This window comes from Lissotriton vulgaris, chromosome 4_1 (assembly GCF_964263255.1).
Source record: "Lissotriton vulgaris chromosome 4_1, aLisVul1.2, whole genome shotgun sequence".
Taxonomy (NCBI): Eukaryota; Metazoa; Chordata; class Amphibia; order Caudata; family Salamandridae; genus Lissotriton; species Lissotriton vulgaris.
Genome location: NC_141691.1, coordinates 1,051,043,183 through 1,051,064,131, shown reverse-complemented (window position 1 = coordinate 1,051,064,131; position 20,949 = coordinate 1,051,043,183). Strand labels below are relative to the sequence as shown.

General features: G+C 44.8%; 1 protein-coding gene across 1 annotated transcript in view; it reads right to left on the bottom strand.

The window, feature by feature from the left end:
* Positions 1-3,819: 3,819 nt before the first annotated feature.
* Positions 3,820-20,949, bottom strand: part of MED10 (mediator complex subunit 10) — a 57,117-nt gene continuing 39,987 nt past the window's right edge. Inside the window, exon 4 of the mRNA XM_086965285.1 lies at positions 3,820-4,450. Coding sequence (XP_086821411.1) covers positions 4,352-4,450 — 99 coding nt within the window. The 3' untranslated portion in view covers positions 3,820-4,351. The remainder of the gene's footprint in view (positions 4,451-20,949) is intronic.

The window sequence follows — 20,949 nt, the reverse complement described above, 5'->3', positions numbered from 1 at the left end:
CGAGATAGAGCACTGAAAACAGGAGGTGGTATTGCCATTATTATTAAAAATCACCTGAAATGTAGTTTCAACCCCTTAAACATCCCGGATTGTGAAGCAGCCGCTTTTAAATTAACTTTGACCCCTAATTTCACGATCCGGCATGCTGATTTATCGTCCTCCAGGAAACCCAACACAATTGGCTACCACCTTTGCCAACTACATTACCCTGCTTCATCTTGGTTCTAAGAACTTATCTCTTATTGGAGACTTCAATCTTCACTTAGAAGATCTTTCCAACAATATTTGCAATAACCTGATAGATGACCTTGCAGCCCTTAACATCAAGCTTCTGAACTCTGGCACACACAAAGCAGGACATCTAATAGATCCTATATTCTCTAGCCTCTCCGAGATGGTATGCTATCCTGCCATTCCTATATGTTGGTCAGATCACTTTCTATCTAAATTTACTCTTGGACTATCCGTCGCAATCACCCCTCCTTTCTCCCCCCAGATAACATCGAGAAGGAACTGGAAAAAACTTGACCTCTCGGTTTTAAATAAAGCTCTCTGTGGTAACTCCCCCCCAGATGGTCTTGAAATGGAAATTGCAGCTAAAACCACACAAACCTGGCTTTCTGAAGCCGTTGATTCATGTTTGCCCACACCTCATAAAAAAACGTAACAATCATCGCCCCCCAGCCTCATGGTATAATGACTTAATCAAAATTGAAAAGACCAAATGTAAAGCACTAGAGAGGCAATGGCGTAAACACTATTCACCTGAGAAAAAAATTATATATACTAAGGCTAGAAATAATCATCATACCTCCTGTATAAAAACGAGAGCCACCTATGTTTCTAAAACTATCACCGAAGCCACCAACCGTTCAAAAACTCTGTTTAATATGGTCAAAGAATTGGCAGGATCCCAAACAGTTGCAACTCCTCGGTCTTTAAACAAGCTACAGTGCGATAATTTCACACAATTTTTCACAGGGAAAATTGAAAATATAATCCTGGAAATTAATAGCTCCAACTCTAACACCACCTTGTCTACGAATCAAGAGGACACTAATTTCCTCTGCCCCTGTGGGCACCTTAGATTGTTGGCCTCCCATTAATATGGATAATTTTAAAACTATCCTTGAAAGCATTAAATCAGGATCACCAAATGATACAGTTCCCATCAATATTCTGAAACAACTTGATAATCATCATTTGAAGGGGATTCTCAATACTCTCAATACCTCACTTCTGCAATCCATTGTACCTGCTCTCTGGAAACATGCAATGGTGACCCCCCCCCTTCTAAAAAAAACAATGGCTGACTCGGACACCCAGTAATGCTGTCTCCGTGGAGTAACCGGCCCGAAAAACCGGATTGAGAAGGATGGAGAGAGTTATTGTTTTCAGTGAAGTGTGTTAAAAATAAGTGAACATGTCTTTCCAGGATTTTTTTTAAAGACTGGTAAGAGGGAAATGGGCCTATAATTGGACAATTATAGGCCAATTTTCCTCTTACCAGTCTTTTCAAAAATCCTGTAAAGACATGTTCACTTATTTTTAACACGCTTCACTGAAAACAATAACTCTCTCCATCCTTCTCAATCCGGATTTCGGGCCGGTTACTCCACAGAGACAGCATTACTGGGTGTCACCGTAAAGATCCGTAAGCTTCTAGATGAAGGTCAAACAGTCGCACTTATTTTATTAGATATTAGTGCGGCTTTTGATACCATCTTGCACAAAAGTCTACTAAATACGCTTAAAAACATTGGCATATGCGCTGCAGCACTGGAATGGATCTGTTCCGTTCTAGAAAATCGTACTTTCCAAATTATGTCAACTTCAGCCTGCTCTAAAATCTATACCTCACCTCATGGAGGACCCCAGGGCTCAATTCTTAGTCCACTGCTTTTTAACCTTTATGTTAGACCTTTAGCGGATATAGCAGATCAAGATGGACTAACATTGTTTACCTATGCAGATGATTCCCAAATCATCTTTTCCCTTTCTGATTCTAACCCGCTAGCTCCTTCCCTTCTCAAACAGGGCCTCACCAACATTTCTAACTAGATGACCAAAAACCAGTTAAAACTAAATGGTGATGAGACGGAGGTTCTTATCTTAGGTAAACAAAAAGACCTTTGGAAGTCTCTTCACTGGCCTACTCAAATGGGCAATCTCCCTGAACCTACCAGCCATGTGCGGAACTTGGGTATCATTGTAGACAACACATTGTCCATGCACCAACAAACTGTCAAGGTAGCTGCACTATGTTTCACCATTTTAAAATGGCTCAAGAAGATTTTATGGATGTTGCCCGCTTCCACCCAAAAGACCGTAGTCAATGCTCTGATTACATCAAGACTTGACTACAGCAACATTCTCTATCTTGCGTCAAACAAAGCCGTGGTACGTAGACTACAGCTAATCCAGAATTCTGCTGCTAGGTTGCTTTGTAGGATTCCAAAGACCTCCAGCATTTCGATACCTACGTGACCTACATTGGCTCAGGGTGGAAAATTGCATCAAATTTAAAGCCCTGAGCTATATGTTTAGGATAAAAGCTGGTACTGCTCCCAAATATCTCCAAGCACTAGTATGTCCTTACGTACCTGCCCGGCATTTACGAACTGAAACCTCGGCAAACTTGTGTGCCCAGGTTTAAACTCTCCAGAATGGGAAAGAGGTCTTTCTTCATCTAGGCCCCTCCATCTGGAATACTCTTCCTACCTCCATCCGTAAAGAAACTAATTACATGAGTTTCCGAAAAAACATCAAAACCTGGCTGTTTGATCAGTAACATCTACTGAAGGTCCTGCTTTACTGCTAATGTTCCGTCTTGGCGCCGGGAAACCCTTTTTGGGTAGCTGAGCGCCTTACAAATTTAACAAATAAATAAATAAATAAATAAATAAATGTCACCAATGAAGCATCACTACACTGGAATATTTCAATCAACATTAATTTGTGAATTTAGACACAGGTATAGTTGTAGTTTACAGCTGTGTCGAAGTCGGTCTATAAACGTCTTTAACCCCTTCCATGCTCATGACGAGCTCAGCTCGTCATGAGGCACAGTGGAGCTGTGCTGATGACGAGCTGAGCTCGTCATAAATGAAGCAAAATGACACTTTCCAGCACAGGAGGGGAAAATGCACAGCAGCGATGTGGTTAAATAACTCTTAAGCAGTGGTGAAGCCAGTAGGGTGGGTTTGAAGTTATCAATTAGAACTACTGTCTTTGTCAAATCCACTGGGCATGCGGTCTGCAGCGACCTGGAAGCAGGCGCACATAGGCACATTCAGTCTGGTCAGCAGACAAGAAGAATATGGCTGCTAAGGATGCTAATAGACCATTCCAGTAATGGAGACCATTAGAAGAACAACCCTTTGGCAACCCTAACAGCTCATTTGTTTTTCCGTAAAGTGAACAAATGTGAATAGCAGTGAACAAAATAACCATAAAGATTACCTTTTATTCACAATGCATGTATGAGAAAGAATTGCATGGAATAAAAAGTGTGATGACTTAGCAAACATTTCAAACGTACAATAGACACTCATACATTTTAATAGAAGCAATACCTAGGAAATAGATGGAAACACCTAAATACTCAATAAAATAACGGATGACAGTGAGACTTGAATGCACCACAAGGCCATTTCAAGATGGGGTTGGCAATGTCTGAAGTTAAAGGCTGAAGTGCGCTAACTCAAGCATACCAATGGATTTTAGAGGCCTATTCTGTGTACTGAACCAACAGATTACCTGCACCATACTTAAAACAGGAATCCAGCACTGATATATGAACAGAGGCATTTCATGATCATCATCATCTAGAACTCATTTTATTACAGTATTGAACGCAAAAAATCCCAAATTACTCCTCACCTTGTAGTCTGACAATTTAATTTTACAAAAAACAGAAGTACAAAAATGATGAACACACAAATGTAAAAACAAAAGGATATTTGAACATTCAAAATATCACATTTTCACCGTTCTTTAGCCCTTACAAAATGGACATTTGAAATATCATCACACATCATGATGAGTTTGCAATGTTTACCTTTATCAAAATCTGATCAAGTTCTGGTTTCAGACAACCAACCAAACTCTAAAAGTAGAGGTGAAGGGTACTTTAATCCCATTTCGAAAGCTGTGACAAGATGTTCGCTTCAGTTTGAATAGCATCCTCGTTCTGCAATATTAAACTCCAGTAGAGCGTGCACTCCTCCATCAATCATAGCTTTGAGGGAAAAACTTTACTTTGTCCCACTTAAAACTGTAAAGTGAGCAAAACCAATGTCCTTTCAAAAACAATCAAATTAAGTCATAAGGGTGTTGATGATGCTGCTGCTTAAGACGATGAGTGATCTTCACCTCTAATAGCTTTGTATTTTGCCATGTCTTCAGGAAACACTTTACTCAACTCTTGAATCAATAAACTTTTGAATTTCTAGAAAAAAACAAAAGAAATGTGTGATTAGGTTTTTAAATTGTATCTTCTGGCCATCTACTCTAGAAGAATAACAAAAGCAATATGAAATTAAGTTTTAAAAATGATATCTTCTTAGACATTGTTGGTGGTAGTGGGGTAGAAGGTGATCCTTTCATGTAAACCCATCCCCTGGGAACCTTTGATGGCATTGGAGGCACGAATGCCAACAAGGCACTGGTTGAAGTAGCCAGCATGATTGCAAAACCGGACACTGCTTGCAGATGGCAATCCCGCACTTTGCCCTTGCTGTCTCATGGAGTGGACTGGTGTGCACAGCAAGAACAAACAGTACATGTAGCCTGGGGCTACCCCAAAAAGCATGCTAGATTCTGGAGCAAATAATAGGATCATGTTGGTCTTGGTTCGTTATTGTAAATTTCTGGGGGCTGTACCCTCATGACTGTGCTTATTGAGCTTTAAACTGTTGACTATGTGATGTGCTATGATTCTATTTCCTATGCTGATGAACAGTAGTGACTGGATTTGGTTTGACTAAGTTTGTTGCCAAAACCTCAATAACGTTATTTAAAAAAAATTAAAAACACACACACATATATATATATATATATATATATATATATATATATATATATATATATATATATATATATATATATATATATATATATATATATATATATATATATATATATATACATACACACACACACACACACAGTACAGGTGCAAGCAATGAAAAGCATTCCTCAAGCCGGTTTTCAGCAGGAGCCCAAGAAGGAGGCTGCCGCCTCGAAACGCGTTGGCTAATGAAATAAAATGTTTTCCTGACATGCCGAGGTCAGTTGCTGTGTTTAATGCCAGAAGGTAACATTTGCTGGAAGTGCGAGTTTAAAAGCTCTTGGGCACTTTGGATGACAAAATTACTCACACGGCACCCTGCCGTGAAACTCGCACCAGCCTGTAAACAAAGGAAGCTACGCAACACTGAACTGAGCACCGTTGCGATTAGCACAGCAAATGGGAATTAATTCAACTGACCTGACATCGTGGAGCCCACTAAAGGTGTTGTACTTCATGGTAAATGCTGCACGAATTGAAAACGGACATGGAGCCCACTACGGGTGTTTCAATTGCAATTCAAAGGACCACAAGTCCCTACATGCACCAAATCTACGTGAAGAACATGGCCCACTGTGGGCAGTACAGGTGCAAGCAATGAATAGCATTCCTCAAGCCGGTTTTCAGCAGGAGCCCAAGAAGAAGAGGCTGCCGCCTCGAAACGCGTTGGCTAATGAAATAAAATGTTTTCCTGACATGCCGAGGTCTGTTGCCGTGTTTAATGCTAGAAGGTAATAATTGCTGGGAGTGAGAGTTTAAAAGCTCTTGGGCACTTTGGATGATATATATATATATATATACACATATACATATACATATACATATACATACACATACACATACACATACACACACACTACTATTATAAAGAGAGAACTGGGAACCTTTGAGGCTGGTAAACTCCGGAACCACAGCCCCAATCAAAACACCCAATACAGCATTGGAAAGGGCAGGGTAAGCAGATGGACTTAGGCTATATAGCAGAAAAAAATATACGTTAGAAGGGTAAAGTACGTTCTTGCAAGTAGCGCCATCTCTGAGGTGGATGTGTGCGTTAACGACGTTAAATGCAGTAGGCGTGCTGACATCACGGGTCAGCCATTTTGGTAAAGTAAACCGGTCAGGAGCCTAATGTGCGCTTGGGCGGCCAGGAGCGCGGAACCGACACCCTGCGAAGTCCGACATGTCCAACAAACGCCACACGAACAATGGATAGTTAAGGACCTTAGGCGGCGTCGAGTGCCCGTGTCGCACGATGCTGGTGAGTAAAGTTGGCGGCGCGTGTCCTCGGCCCCGCCCGCTCCCCCCCGGCTCTCAGCCGCGCTACCTCCTCCGCCCCTTCCCCGCTGCTGCTCCCGGGGCTGGCCGCTCTGCTGCGCGTCTCCTGCAGCGGTGCTGCCCCCTTAAGACCCGTTGCACACAGTTCTGCCCCGGACAACTTCGGGCGGGCTGCTAGTATGTGTATTTGTGTATATATAAAAAAATTAAAAAAATAAATAAAAAAAATATATATATATATATATATATATATTCACTGAAAAAAACCATAGGTTTCACACCAGTTATAGTTAGGAATTAGCATTTAAAAAACCTATTAAATTCACTGAAAAAACCATAGGTTTCACACCAGTTATAGTTAGCTGGAAATTTTACTGATATAAAACCATTGAAATTCCCACGTTATAGTTAGTCGGACTCACTATAACTTGCGCGTGCAATGCACTGCTGATGACATCACATATTACATCACTCATGACATGGTCAGTGACATCACTCATGACATCACTGATGACACCATCCAGTGAATATGTGTCTTTCTGAAAAATAAATATTAGTGAGTTATGTTTAAATATTTAAATACATATATTAGTGTTTCACTTTGTGTATAAGTGGCTACATGTGTTGATAAGTAGCTACATGCGTATGTATATGGGTTATTTGATATTTTTATTAGTATCAGTATGAGTGTCTATATGGTTTGGTGGAGGTATTACTTAGCACATAGATGCATGAGTGACTGACTCTTTGTTTGTATGTGTTTTGAAGACAGCATATGTACAGGACTGTATGGGTGGATGAGTGTCTCACTAGTGTCTTTATCAGTAACTACATATGTTTTAATCTAGTATATATGAATATTGATGTATATAAGTGAGTATATGTGAGAGTAAGAGATTGTAAGATTTCCTGTTTAAATAAGTATGTGTTTCTATAAGTGATTGTTTAAGAGAATAAATATGTGTAATTTTCAATAGAAGTAAGGTGGAAGTGTGTGTATAACTCTATATTCAAATAAATGGTTGTTCAATAGTTTATTTGCACGTGTGATTATGTGTGTGAGTAACTTTTGGATGAATGTCGGTGTGTAACAGGATGTATAGGTGTATCTCTTCATATGATGAGTGAGTATATGTATGAGTGACTATATAGAACTGTTGGTGAATGAGTGGATGTGCATATAGATAGTGGAAGTGCTTGTTGTGACTGGTATAGGTATGTCCATTTTTTAAAAATTTCAGTTTCTATTTTTGAATATGTGTCTCAAGGGTTACTTTACACTGAGAGGAGGTCTGTCACTGTGTCACAAGGATGGTGTCATCAGTGATGTCATGAGTGATGTCACTGACCATGTCATGAGTGATGTAATATGTGATGTCATCAGCAGTGCATTGCACGCGCAAGTTATAGTGAGTCCGACTAACTATAACGTGGGAATTTCAATGGTTTTATATCAGTAAAATTTCCAGCTAACTATAACTGGTGTGAAACCTATGGTTTTTTCAGTGAATTTAATAGGTTTTTTAAATGCTAATTCCTAACTATAACTGGTGTGAAACCTATGGTTTTTTTCAGTGAATTTCAAAGGTTTTTTTAATGCTAATTCCTAACTATAAGTTTCACTTTATAAATAAGACTGTTAGCACTCTAGTTGTTCTTTTTAACACTCTGGTACATTCTGTCATTGGGCTACAGTTGGGCTACATCTAGTTGAAATTTGGGCTACATTTACAATTTTTGATCTCTGGTGGCCATCTTTGGGCTACATTGGGCTACTTTGGGCTACATTTGGGCTACATTTTGGCTCTAACATATATTAAGCCCAATGTAGCACAATACATATTTTTATAAAGTTAATTTTTTTACAAACCACTTCAGAATAGGGCTATCTGTCTCTACAATTATCTCATTTTTTTTTTTTTAATTTTTGGGGGGAGCGCTCCCGGAGCGCGCCCCGGAGTGCGCCCCGAAAAGCGTATTTCTGAAAAGCGCCCCGGGCGCGCTCCGGGGAGCGTCTCGTAAGCGTCAATATCGCAAACGAAAACATGATCGTGACGTATCGCGTAGCCGCGACCGCGTGATACGCACGGCGTAAGCGCACCCGGAAGTACTCGAGCGAATACGATCGCACAACGTAAACTTCCGGCGCGCTTACGCTGCGCGACCCGGGCCGCGCCCCCGGGCGCGTAGCGTAAGCGCGTCGGGTCATGTGAGCAGAAAATAACACTTTTCATTGGTTCATAACAGTTTTAGTTTCATAATGATGAAGCCCCTGGTCTTGTGACCTGAAAATAACACTTCTCATTGGTTCAGGACAGTTTATTTTTCTAAATGATGAAAGACCCCACCTTTTTTCCTTATTCTGACTTTGTCCTTTGACTGAGGAAGACCTGTTTGTTGCTCTCTCTACTTTTTTGCTCTAAATAATGGCTTCATTAGTAGCATCAGCTGGTGCATCTGCCCCACCACCACCACCACCACCACCAAGAGGACCAGCTCCAAATTATATTGGTGGTCAAGAACAGGAGGAGGAGGAAGAGGAAGAGGAGGAGGGGAGAAGAAGATGGCTGCCAGAAGAAAATACACCTTATAAACCCAAACCACACATTATTTGGCAGTTTTTTTCAATTCCAGAGGGGAAAAAAAAGGTGAATGCTCCCAAGGTGACTTGCCTCATCTGCAATGATGAACTTTCACGGGGCAACCCAAACAAGAAATATTCTTTTGGTAACTATACCATGATTCGGCACATGACAAGAAAGCATCCAAACAACTACTCTCGAGCAGAGTTCCGGGAACTGGCCAGTAACCTCCCCCAGTCATCAAGGACCCCCTCCCAAAGAAACCAACCCACTTCCTCGCAACCAGAAACATCTGAGGTGATGCCTTGCATTCAGCCAAGATTTGCTGATTTTAAAATTACTTGTACTGCTTGTGGCAAGCTTATCTCCTATGGGGAACAAAGTATTAAGCTCATCGTCCTTGCAGGTGATAATCACAAGTGCCCCAAAAAGAAATAATTTTTTGGGTTTTTTGTTTTTTTGCTCCAGTTGAGCCAGTTTCAATTCCCTTTTTTTGTTTCTCCCCCTAAAAAATACAAAAAAAATATAAAACTGTTTTGAAAAGCCAAAAAAAGTTCAAAAAGTTCAAAAAACACAAAAAAAATATAAAACAACAAAAAGAAGAAAAAAAAAAGTTCTTTTTAGAACTACCTCCAATTTCTAAATAAAAACTTCATTTTTTAAAAACTCTGTCATCTTTTTCCCTCATTTTACGCTCCCCGGTGCGCTACCTGGTGCGCGCACCGTGCGCTTCCCCCGCGCAAAACGAAAAAAAAAAAAAATATTTTAAATGCCCCGCGGGGCCCTTTTATAGCCCCCACATCAAACCTAGGGGGTCAAAGGGGTCTATCCCTGACGCCTTATGGTCAGTTCCCACTTTGTTTTAGCCGCCTCTTATGTCTCGATTTTACCGAGACACAAGATGGCGACCGCTCTGGACTGTTTGGAATGTTTACAGACACCCGAGAGCCAATCAGCTTTTCATGCGCACCTCCCGTGTCGCGCCTGGAGCGCTCTCCGGTGCGCGCACCGGTGCGCTGCTATAGATATATATATTTTTTTGAACCTAAATTACTCAAAATCCACTGGAGCACATATCTTGAGACATAGCAAAGGCACATCGGGCTACCAGTCCCTACAATTTTGCCAAGTTTGGTGTAAATCCATTCAGCCGTTCGGGCTAAAAGTGAAATCGACCGCCCTATGGAAATTAACATGGGGAAAACGCGTTTTGGGACCCCCCTTTTATCTCGGCCCCCGCTTGACGAATCCCCCCCAAACTTTCAAGGAAGGACCGGAGCTCGACGAGGCCATTTTCAGGAAATTTTCAGGCAGATTCGTCAACCGGTGCCAAAGTTATTCCAAATAGAATTTTGAGATTTAACATTGAAAAAAATCCTAACTATAACTACCTACTGGCGACCGCCAGTAGGTAATATATATATATATATATATATATATATATATATATATATATATATATATATATATATATATATATATATATATATATATATATATATATATATATATATTATATATATTTATATATATATTTATATATTTTTTTTTCTTTTTTTTTTCTGGCCCTCTTAGCCATTTAAAAACGTTTAGCTTCTTTTACTGCTGTAGTGATATTTTTTTCTGTTGCTTACTGTCTAAACCTTTATGCTAACACCAATTAAATCGCAGAACCCAACATGCATTTGACGACCAAGGCTTTTTAGAGAAAACACTTGATGCTTAGTTCAGAGAATATCTTTTGTTGACAGAACTCAGCCAATTAATTAAATCGAGTTTCTGTCCATGGGGCTAGCTTCAGTAGCTGTACTGATAAATTTAAGTGTGCGGGTCCAAGCTGTGCCTCTCGGTCTGAAATGAGTCAAATAAGCCAAAGATTGACAAGCCCCACACTATGAAGCTGTTCCAGATCGCTGAGGAGATTTCGCTCAGGAACGTGGAGTCAGCATTAGAAAGTCATGTTGAGCAATTTGACAAAATCCCAAGTTCAATCTCAACAATGAAAGGGTCCATGGAGACTAAAGTGGACACTCGTAGCCTGAACTTTGCCGCTGCTGCCTCTACTTGCCTGGCAGGGGAACCACAACTACCAGGAGCCCTGTAATCCCTCTCACCTGGGCCAGAACCCGCCCACACAGCGCTACTTGACGGCTCGGACCCCCGCTTCGCGGGAGCTGCTCGTAGCCTGAACTTTGCCGCTGCTGCCTCTACTTGCCTCGCAGGGGGACCACAACCACCAGGAGCCCTGTAATCCCTCTCACCTAGGCCAGAACCCGCCCACACAGCGCAACTTGGCGGCTCGCGGCCCTGCTCGTAGCAATTCTCCCTCTATGGTTGCTGTATTAACTGCCCCAAATGCCTCTTTGCAAAACCAAGAACACTCTGAACTTTCAAGTTCAAGATCGCGAACGAGGTCAGCACGCAGTCCTATCTTGAAAGTAGCGGCCAAGAACTGTGAACTGGACACAACATCTATAAGGAAACGTGGAGGAGCCCCATTGAAAAATAGAAAAGCGCAAATTTTAAAAATGTAGTAACGTGGGGGAAAGGCCAACAATTGGAATACCAACTAGGCCAGCAGTACAGAGGCAGCCGCCTGTGCAAGCAATTATGTCTACATCAAGCCCAGGTGTCGATAACTTAATTCAGTATGGAGCAGACTTTTGGCTCAAAATGGAATCCATATTTACTAAGTCATGTCTTCCCCTTTACGATAGACTAAACTCTATAGAAGTCAGACTCTTGCACCTTGATCATGGTTTGTTCCTAATCAGGCTAAGGCTGTTATACGGGACGAAGGGGACATTGGAAACAATGACTGGCTCTCTGGGTTACCAAATGCACCGTGTAATGTGTTTGCTCCGAACAAAGCAGTGCAATCTCCCCCCCTCCCCCCCATTCCACCGCCTAACGTACTCCTACCCTCATCTAGTAGCTCTGTTGCGATTAATGATATGACAACGAGTAGGAAGGTGGAAAATGTTGGGGGTAGAAAAAGTGAGAATAGGCATTCGGGACAGTTGGGTGAAGAGGAGGGCCTGTTGCAAGATCCAGAGGGAATGCCTAGAAAACAAGTTCCAGCAGAAAGTGCTTTGACAAATGATGTACCTATGACAGTACTCCCTTCTATAGATCTCCTCCCCCCACCCCCCCAATCAATACCGTACGTTGTGGTGTTGGTAGGGGTTCCTGTTCTAAGTCAGGGAAAACTGGAGGCTTACACTGACCTTAAAAATAAATGTATTCATTGGTTGAACTACAATAGGCTATTACCCACCCAGGTATCTTTGCTCGTAGAGTAGATTGGGTGGGGCACCGGAAGAAAGATAGATATCGAGGGAGACTGTATTGTAGTCAACTTTAGGAATAGATGGGCTGTCGAACATATTTGCAATTGGTTTTCAGCTCGGTCAGCAACCCAAATACAGTCTTTCCCCCTAACCTTTTTCTATCCACCTATTCGCAATAATTTCGTCCTCAATGCAAGGAGACAAGGTCAGTCCTGGGGTGACTGGGAAAGACGGGGTCCAGGTGCTCAGTTAGGTATCACCAACCGGGTTGGAGATGGAGATTGTAATCACATCCCTGCACTTTGTCTGTTTCCTGTAAGTAACAGATTCAGCGTTCTGGATCTAGTTGATTGGCAGTTGAAAAGTAGCCAGTGTGCTGCCCCCCTGGCTAACAAACAAGACCTAATAAAAACTAAGGAAGGCTCAGTGGCCTAAGACTGCCCTCCAACACCCTTAGCTTGCAGGTGTGCGAGTGTGCCCAAAAGGAAACCACTAATGAGAACAGGGGTAATTTAAGGGGGGTTAGTAGTAGCAACCATGAAGGTATCTTGTTGGGTGCTCCGTTTCCATCAATACAGGAGGATGGAGCCAGAGTGACATCATCCTCAGTAGTTGGAAGTGCCCCCGATAGAGAACCAGGGGGGATGGGCAAGACTGTAATCAGGTAGGATTGCATTTTGAAGGCACTAAAATGGACACCGTGGCGATTGATGTTATCGGCCTAGAGTAGACCACTGGAAACTCACCACAATGGTTGCCGAGAATAAAGTAAGGCTAGCAATGATGGGGTAAGGCATTGAGAAGCAGCAGCTGCGAAGGAGGGATATAATAGCTACAGTGATGCTTTAAAAACAGAGGAAGTTGCTGAAGGCCGCTCATAGTTCAATAATATATGGTTCACCGGTTTGCCTGAGAAAAAGGAAGGCCAAAGTGGGGAACTATTCCTGGAGAAATGGTCAATCTTAAATATATACGAGAGAACTTCTTTGACCTTCACTGTGGAAAGGGCATATCAAGTGCCAAGGTGCCCTCAGCCCTAAAGGCCTTTCCAGGACATATGGTGCCCAGGCTTCTAAATTCTAGAGAGATGGAATTCATGGTCCTTGGATGGAGGATGATAGAAAAGTACACTTCATCAGAACCTGAACAGTGAAAGTGCAAAAGAAACACCTTCCTTGAGATGAAGACGAAACTGATGGAACTGGGACTTCTAAATGCTCTACTAATTACCACTAAACTCGGTGTGATCAAGGACAAGACCTCACTGTTCTTCACAGCACCAGATGAGATGTGGCAGTTGCTAGAGAAAAATGGATCATCAGGTGACAGAAAAGGATGAATGGCGAAACGTGGAACGGAGGTTGCAAAGACATAATGCACTCAGGAAAGCTAAATCCCATGGAGACTATCAAACCAGGACTGAGCAAGCACGGCTGGTTGCCAATATGAAACGCTTCAAAAACTTGCAGAAACCGGCATCACAAGGCAGGCCAGCTCGGAGGTACTACCAGGGGCTACAAGTAGGGGGAATAGCTTCATCATATAGCCTTGTACGCGGACGATTTACTCATGTTTTTAATAGACACGGGGCCAGCGTTATTGGGCGCAAAGGAGCTGCTGCATGGCTTGGGAGAGTTGTCTGGCCTCTGAGTTCTTTGGGCTACATCATGTTTTTTCCAACTAACGGAGATAGGAGTGGCCCGCAAAGTGTGACAGGAGTGCCGTGGGAGAATGGCTCCCTCCCGTACTTGGGAGTCCAGATATACCATACACAACCGGATTTGCTAGAGGGTAACGTCCTTACAGCAGTGAGAGGACTGGCGGGCAGCTTTGAATTCTGGGGTGCACTTCCACTATCAGTGGCAGGGCGAGAGGCCTTACTCAAAATGGTGGCCCTCCCTCAGCTGCTTTATTATTTTGTGACCTTCCCGATTTGGATACCGGTGCGGGTGTTTAAACAGCTCAAGTCCATGATTACATGCTTTTTGTGGGGCACTGGTAGGCGCCGGGTAGCCCTAACTATATTACAGCAACCACGATCAGAGGGTGGATGGGCGGTCCCGAATTTTGAGACTTATTTGGCTGCGCAAGGGAGTGGCTGACACAGGCAGTGGCAATGAGGCTGCGCGGTCCAGAGAAAGAAAGAGAGGGAGTCCCAGAGCTGCGGTTGCTCTCGCAAATCCTTTTGGACCTTCCTATCTGAATAGGTGACCTACCTGAGGATCTCAAGATGGCGCGGCAATGTTGGAGCAGGAGTGCTAGACGTGCGGCCGCGACGTTGCCATATGCGTCCGACATACCGCTTTCCGTGTGTGAAGCGCTTCCTCATGGGGGCTCCTGGCGTGCACTGAGTGAATGGGATGAGAGAGGGCTAGCGTCTATTGGGGATCTATATGAGGACGGGATTATGCTGCCATTCCATATATTGCAGGAGCAATTTGACTTGCAAGGAGGGGACTTCTTGCAGCATGCAGCTTTTACGGCGGCCATACGAACACACTGGAAGGAGGGCCAGACTGAACCTAGAACTTCCTTGGGTTGTCCGTCCTGTCCTGGACACGAACGGTCGCTCCCCCTTGCCTTCCTCCAGAGAAGACCTGGTATTGTAGCGCCTGACTCTGCTGAATTATCTTCATAGCGCTGAGTGTTAACCTGTGATTGTAGCGCCTGACTCTGCCTCTGCATTTTTTTATCATAGCGCTTGAGTGCAGACCATTTACCATCAGTAGCGCTTGACTGCACTGTCTGTATTTAAACCACAGTGCCTGCATTATTAGTGCCTTTCATATCGCCAGCGCGCACTTCTTGGCTGTGCTTGTTCAGAGATACTTGATTTTTAAAAGCACCTCCGTTTCCCCTGCTGCAAAGCTTGTTGTTGTTGCTGCCATTTTGTGTACATCCCCTGGCCCTTCCCCCACCTCGCTCCCGCCTCCCTGCTGACCCTCCCACACTCCGCCCCCCTCCACTCTCCACTTAAGACAGATGTCCCAACGCGCAGCGTCCACGCGCTTCGGACACGCCGAAGGTGCGCCAAAGGTAAGCCCGTCTACGCCCGTCCGCGCCTGGACCGCGCCCAGCGCCAGACCCCCTGCCCCTCGCGCTGCCCAGCCCTCCCGCATTACCTACGATGCCGCCACCCTCCTAGCCCTTAACCCCGGCCGCGCCACCAACTGCGTCCAAGCCGCTCCTGGACACACCCATGGATCTTTCTCCTGCTACTCCTGCAAATTCAGCGGCACCGACAACATCTCTGCTACGACCACACCACAGATTCCCGACCCCAACCACCTACAATGCATCCTTCTCAACACCAGATCGATCCACAGGCATGCCATTGACCTTTGGAATCTACTAGACACCATTTCTCCGGACATCGCCTTCCTTACGGAAACATGGATGAATGCTTCCTCCGCACCAGACATCACAATTGCCATTCCTGAAGACTATAAGATCACCCACAAAGACCGTACCAGCCACACAGGAGGAGGAATCGCTATCGTCCATAAGAAATCTATCCGCATCTCAACCAGCTCCGACGTCAATCTCGCAAACTCCGAACACCTTCACTTCCAGATCCACATCGATCCCAAAACAACACTCAGAGGCACTCTCCTCTACAGACCACCAGGACCCCGCGCAACATTCAGTGAAGACATCACAGACTTCATCACCCCACACGCACTCCCCTCCAAAGATTACATCCTTCTGGGAGACCTCAACTTTCACCTTGAAAAGACCAACGACCGCAACACCACCACCCTCTTGGACAACCTCGCCAACCTCGGACTTAAACAACTAGTCACTTCCCCCACCCACATCGCAGGTCACACACTCGACCCCATCTTCACATCCAGCAACCATGTCTCCTTCAGCCACACTACGGATCTCCTCTGGACCGACCACAGCTGCGTCCACTTCATCTACAACAAGCCGAAACCCATCAACCACTCCCAACCTACCCTGCAAAGAAACTGGAACAAAATCACCACAGACCAAATCTCCGCATCGCTCCTTCGAAACTCCCCAGCCTTCTCTTCCAACGCCAACGATGCCGCCTCCAACCTCACGCTATGGTTATCCAACACCGCCGACACCTTAGCTCCACTGAAAAAACGTCAAAGCAAACCTGGCAGCAAGAAAGCCTCATGGTTCAACGATGATCTCAAGAAGTCCAAGAAACTCTGCCGCTCCCTTGAAAAGGCCTGGAAAAAAGACCCAACCACCAGCACCAAGGACGCCTTCAAAAGCGCCACCCGCTCTCACCACCAACTGATCCGAAAAGCCAAGAAAACAGCATTCAAGGATCGACTTGACAACGCCCACAACAGCAAGGAACTTTTCAACATCGTCAAGGAATTTTCCAATCCCTCGGCCAACTCCAACGACATCACACCCTCTCAAACCCTCTGCGACTCCCTAGCCTCTTTTTTCCACAACAAGATTGCAGACATCCACAACAGCTTTGACAACCAACCCGGAAACCAACCCACCCTACCATCTGCTGACCATCTTCCCCCCGTGAACACCCTTAACGCTTGGAACCCAATCTCCACCGAGGACCATCCGCCTGATGAATTCCATCCACTCAGGATCCCCCACAGACCCATGCCCTCACCACATCTTCAACAAAGCAGACTCCGTCATCGCACCGCACCTCCGAGACGTCATCAACTGCTCCTTCAACTCCGCCACCTTCCCAGAAGACTGGAAACACGCTGAACTCACCGCCCTTCTGAAAAAACCAACAGCGGACCCCACCGAACTCAAAAATTACCGCCCCATCTCGCTTCTTCCATTCCCGGCCAAAGTCATCGAGAAAGCCGTCAACAACCAACTCGCCGCTTTCCTCGAAGCCAACAAATCCCTCGACCCCTCACAATCTGGCTTCCGAGCAAAACATAGCACTGAGACCGCCCTCATCGCAGCAACAGACGACATTCGAACTCTACTGGACAATGGAGACACAGTCACCCTCATCCTCCTCGACCTCTCTGCAGCATTCGATACAGTCTGCCACAGCACCCTCCTACAACGCCTCAATAACATCGGAATCCAAGGAAAAGCACTTGAATGGATCACCTCGTTCCTCACCGGAAGAACCCAGAGAGTCCGCCTTCCTCCATTCAAGTCCGAGGCCTCTGAAGTCATCTGCGGCGTACCTCAAGGATCCTCACTCAGTCCCACCCTCTTCAACGTATACATGAGCCCCCTCGCGGTCATCGCACGCCAACACAACCTCAACACTCAACTAATCCTCTCTCTCACCAATGACCCCAGCACCGCCAAAACTAACCTACACGAAGGAATGAAAGAAGTTGCCGAATGGATGAAACAAAGCCGTCTGAAACTGAACTCAGACAAAACAGAAGTCCTCATCTTAGGTACTTCCCCCTCTTCATGGGACGACTCCTGGTGGCCGGAAGCCCTCGGAAAAGCACCCATCCCGACAGACCACGCACGGAACCTGGGCGTCATCCTGGATTCCTCACTTTCAATGAACAGACAAGTCAGCGCCGTATCCTCTTCATGCTTCAACATTCTTCACATTCTCAGAAAAACATTTCGCTGGATCCCCTCCGAAACAAGGAAAACAGTCACCCACGCTCTGGTCACGAGCCGACTGGACTACGGAAACACCCTCTACGCGGGTACTACCGCAAAACTCCAGAAAAAACTCCAACGAATCCAAAACGCATCAGCCAGGCTCATATTAGACATCCCACGCAACGAACACATCTCTGGTCACCTTAAAGACCTCCACTGGCTACCCGTCAATAAGAGGATCACTTTCCGACTGCTTACCCATGCACACAAACCACTCTACGACATCGGACCAGATTGCCTCAACTCTCGACTGTCCTTCTACACCCCCCCCCGCCAACTACGGTCTTCCAGCCAAGCCCTCGCCACTGTACCTCGCATCAACAAGACCACCATGGGAGGCAGATCCTTTTCATACCTGGCTGCTAAAACATGGAACTCACTCCCCGCTTACCTGCGCCTCACCCAGAACCACCTAGCGTTCAGAAAGCAGCTTAAAACGTGGATATTTGACAAATAATCCTCCTCCCCTTCCTAAGCGCCTTGAAACCCTCTGGGTATGTAGTGCGCTATACAAATTTTATGACTTGACTTGACTATGTAGTGACTGCAGCGGGAAAATATAAGGCAGTCACGTGCCTTTACAGGCGCATAACCCTAAAGAGGCTTGCTCCCTTAGATGCCCTTAAGCTCAAATGGGAAGCGGACGTGGGAGCCGAGATACCAGATAGGGCCTGGGCTGACATACTCATTCGGGCCCGGAAGAGTACCAGGAACACTCGATTTCAGTTGGTGCATTTCTATATTCTGCACAGGGCTTATCTCACCCCGGCGAAAATTAAAGCATATTTTAACACAGAAATGGATGAATGTCTGCGCTGTAGACAGGAGGGGGTGGACTTCCCGCATATGATATGGGGGTGCCCGCATGAGTACCTTATTGGAAGGAGGTGGTTGATCTGTTAAATGTAGTGACTGACAGAGACTTAGACCTGGCCCTGGGGCCATGTATCTTACACTGGTTTCCTCATACGGCTAAAACCAAGACCACTAGCAAGTTTATGGACATGGGATTTTTGCGGGCCAAAAGAGAAATCACAATGCACTGGAAAGCAAGAACGGCCCCTAACATAACCAGATGGAAGAAAGAATTCAATAAATGGGAAGAATGTGATGGGATAGTGCGGTTGCAAATGGCTAAGAGAACCGGGAGCGAGAGGATGCTGGAGGAGGCCAGGGCTTGGGAGCAATTGGTGGGGTTGTTGAAGGACCCAGACAGTGATAGTGATAGCGAGGATGATGCTACACCCCTGTCACGGGATCCAGGGCACCATCCAGCAAATTTGCCGCACTAAAGGCGGAGAAGCACTTGCAGTGCGCAGAGTAGGTGCTCAGGGAGCAGTGCCACGCACATGTCTATATCCTTAGCCCACGGGACTAACTCCAGTTAGGTGATGATGGAGCGACATGCCTGGGGGGATAGTTGGAGCTTAGGTGGATTAGAATAGCTCGATCATGTCTCAAGCGGGATAACCTTGTCTAGGTTTAGTTAGGAACAGGACTGGGGGTTTTAGCCTTTAATTTTGCTGTCTATTATTTTATCATCCTTGTACTCGATCGATTTTGGATTTGTATTTCTGTATATTTAGCAGTGCAATACGAGTTTCTCTTGAAGTTGTATAGCAGAGCTACGAATGGTTGTTGGGGCACTCTATGATGCATGTTGCCGAGAATTGAAAATGACTTGAGCCTAATCAGACTCAGGATTTCGCAATTTGCAACAAAAAAAAAAAATCGCGAAATCAGCAGTTTTGTAAAACTGCCACGATTTTTACAAAACTGCCCGCGAAATTTAGAAAAAGCGCCCAAAACACTGAAGGCATGCATGTTTTACCCACAGTGGCAGGCTCAAAGGGCTTCAGCCCCCCATCCCTCCCCCGGACTGTTTGTCAGCCCGGGCTGAGACAGCCCCGTGCTGGCGGCCGTCTTGTCTTAAGGTAGCAGCACCAGAGTACTTAACAGGTCTTTAAAAGACCATTCACTTGTTAACTAGGCTTTGTTCTGTTTTCACCCCTTCGAGCCCCCTGCCCCTCCACTCTGCCTATTGCTGTAGGAATTTGACACCCCCTCCTCCCCTCCCCCTGCAGCTGCCTTAAGACAAGACGGCCGCAAGCCCGGAGCTGTCTGAGCCCGGGCTGACAAACACTCCGGGGGAGGGAGGGGGGCTGAAGCCCTTTGAGCCTGCCACTGTTTTGCACATGCCATAAATAATAGTGGTAAATGCACGCACCAATTATTTATCTGACATGTGGAAAGGGGGTAATGGCAAATCAATAACCATGCCGGCTGCATCCTACGAGAATTACAGGGGCAGCTGCTGCCAACTTTGTATTATTGTGCCAGCAGCCTTCACCTGCCGCAAGTCCCCTTTTGTCAGCAAATAAAGAAGCTGCAGGCAGTGGCAAGTGCATGGCAGGGAGTGAGCCAGCGATGTAGCCCACATCATTGAGTTTTGTGGTGGGAAAGTTATAATGAGCAATACATAGGTGTGAGGATTCCTCGATTAAAATCAGGACATTTTGACATTGAAATGCAGTAGCAATCGAAATGTAAGGGGGCCGTATATAGACTTTGTAAGGCAATAGTTGCAACATTCTTTCTTTCTTTCGGTCTTCTTTTATGATGATGAAATAAGGCACCATTCCGACGAGGGGCACTTCACACCTGTGACTTTGTAAATTTCACTAGATTTAATTTTGAAAGTAAGATAGTGGATGATATTTTATTTATTTATGGTATACGTCTGAAATCATTATTGTGCTTTAAATATTGCCAACTGGGCCACTCTTTCTGTTATCAGCCTCAGAAGGTTGAAAGTCAGAGTCAACAATGTATTTTAACTTCTTGACCCCTCTGGTTACTTAGAGATCTTGTTCTCAGGTACATTAACCCAATGAGATGATGCTTTGTCACACTCTGAACAATTGCATGTTTTTACTCTAAATGATCGTTGTAACGCAAGTACAAAGACAGTGTCAGTCAATCAGTCAAAACAAACTTTATTTGGTTCGTTACAACCATAAAAGTACAATTTGCCTCTTATCTTACTAAAACAGGGAAAATAAAAACAACAAAAATACATAACACGGCGGTATCGACAGACATATTACATCTTAATATACGTATA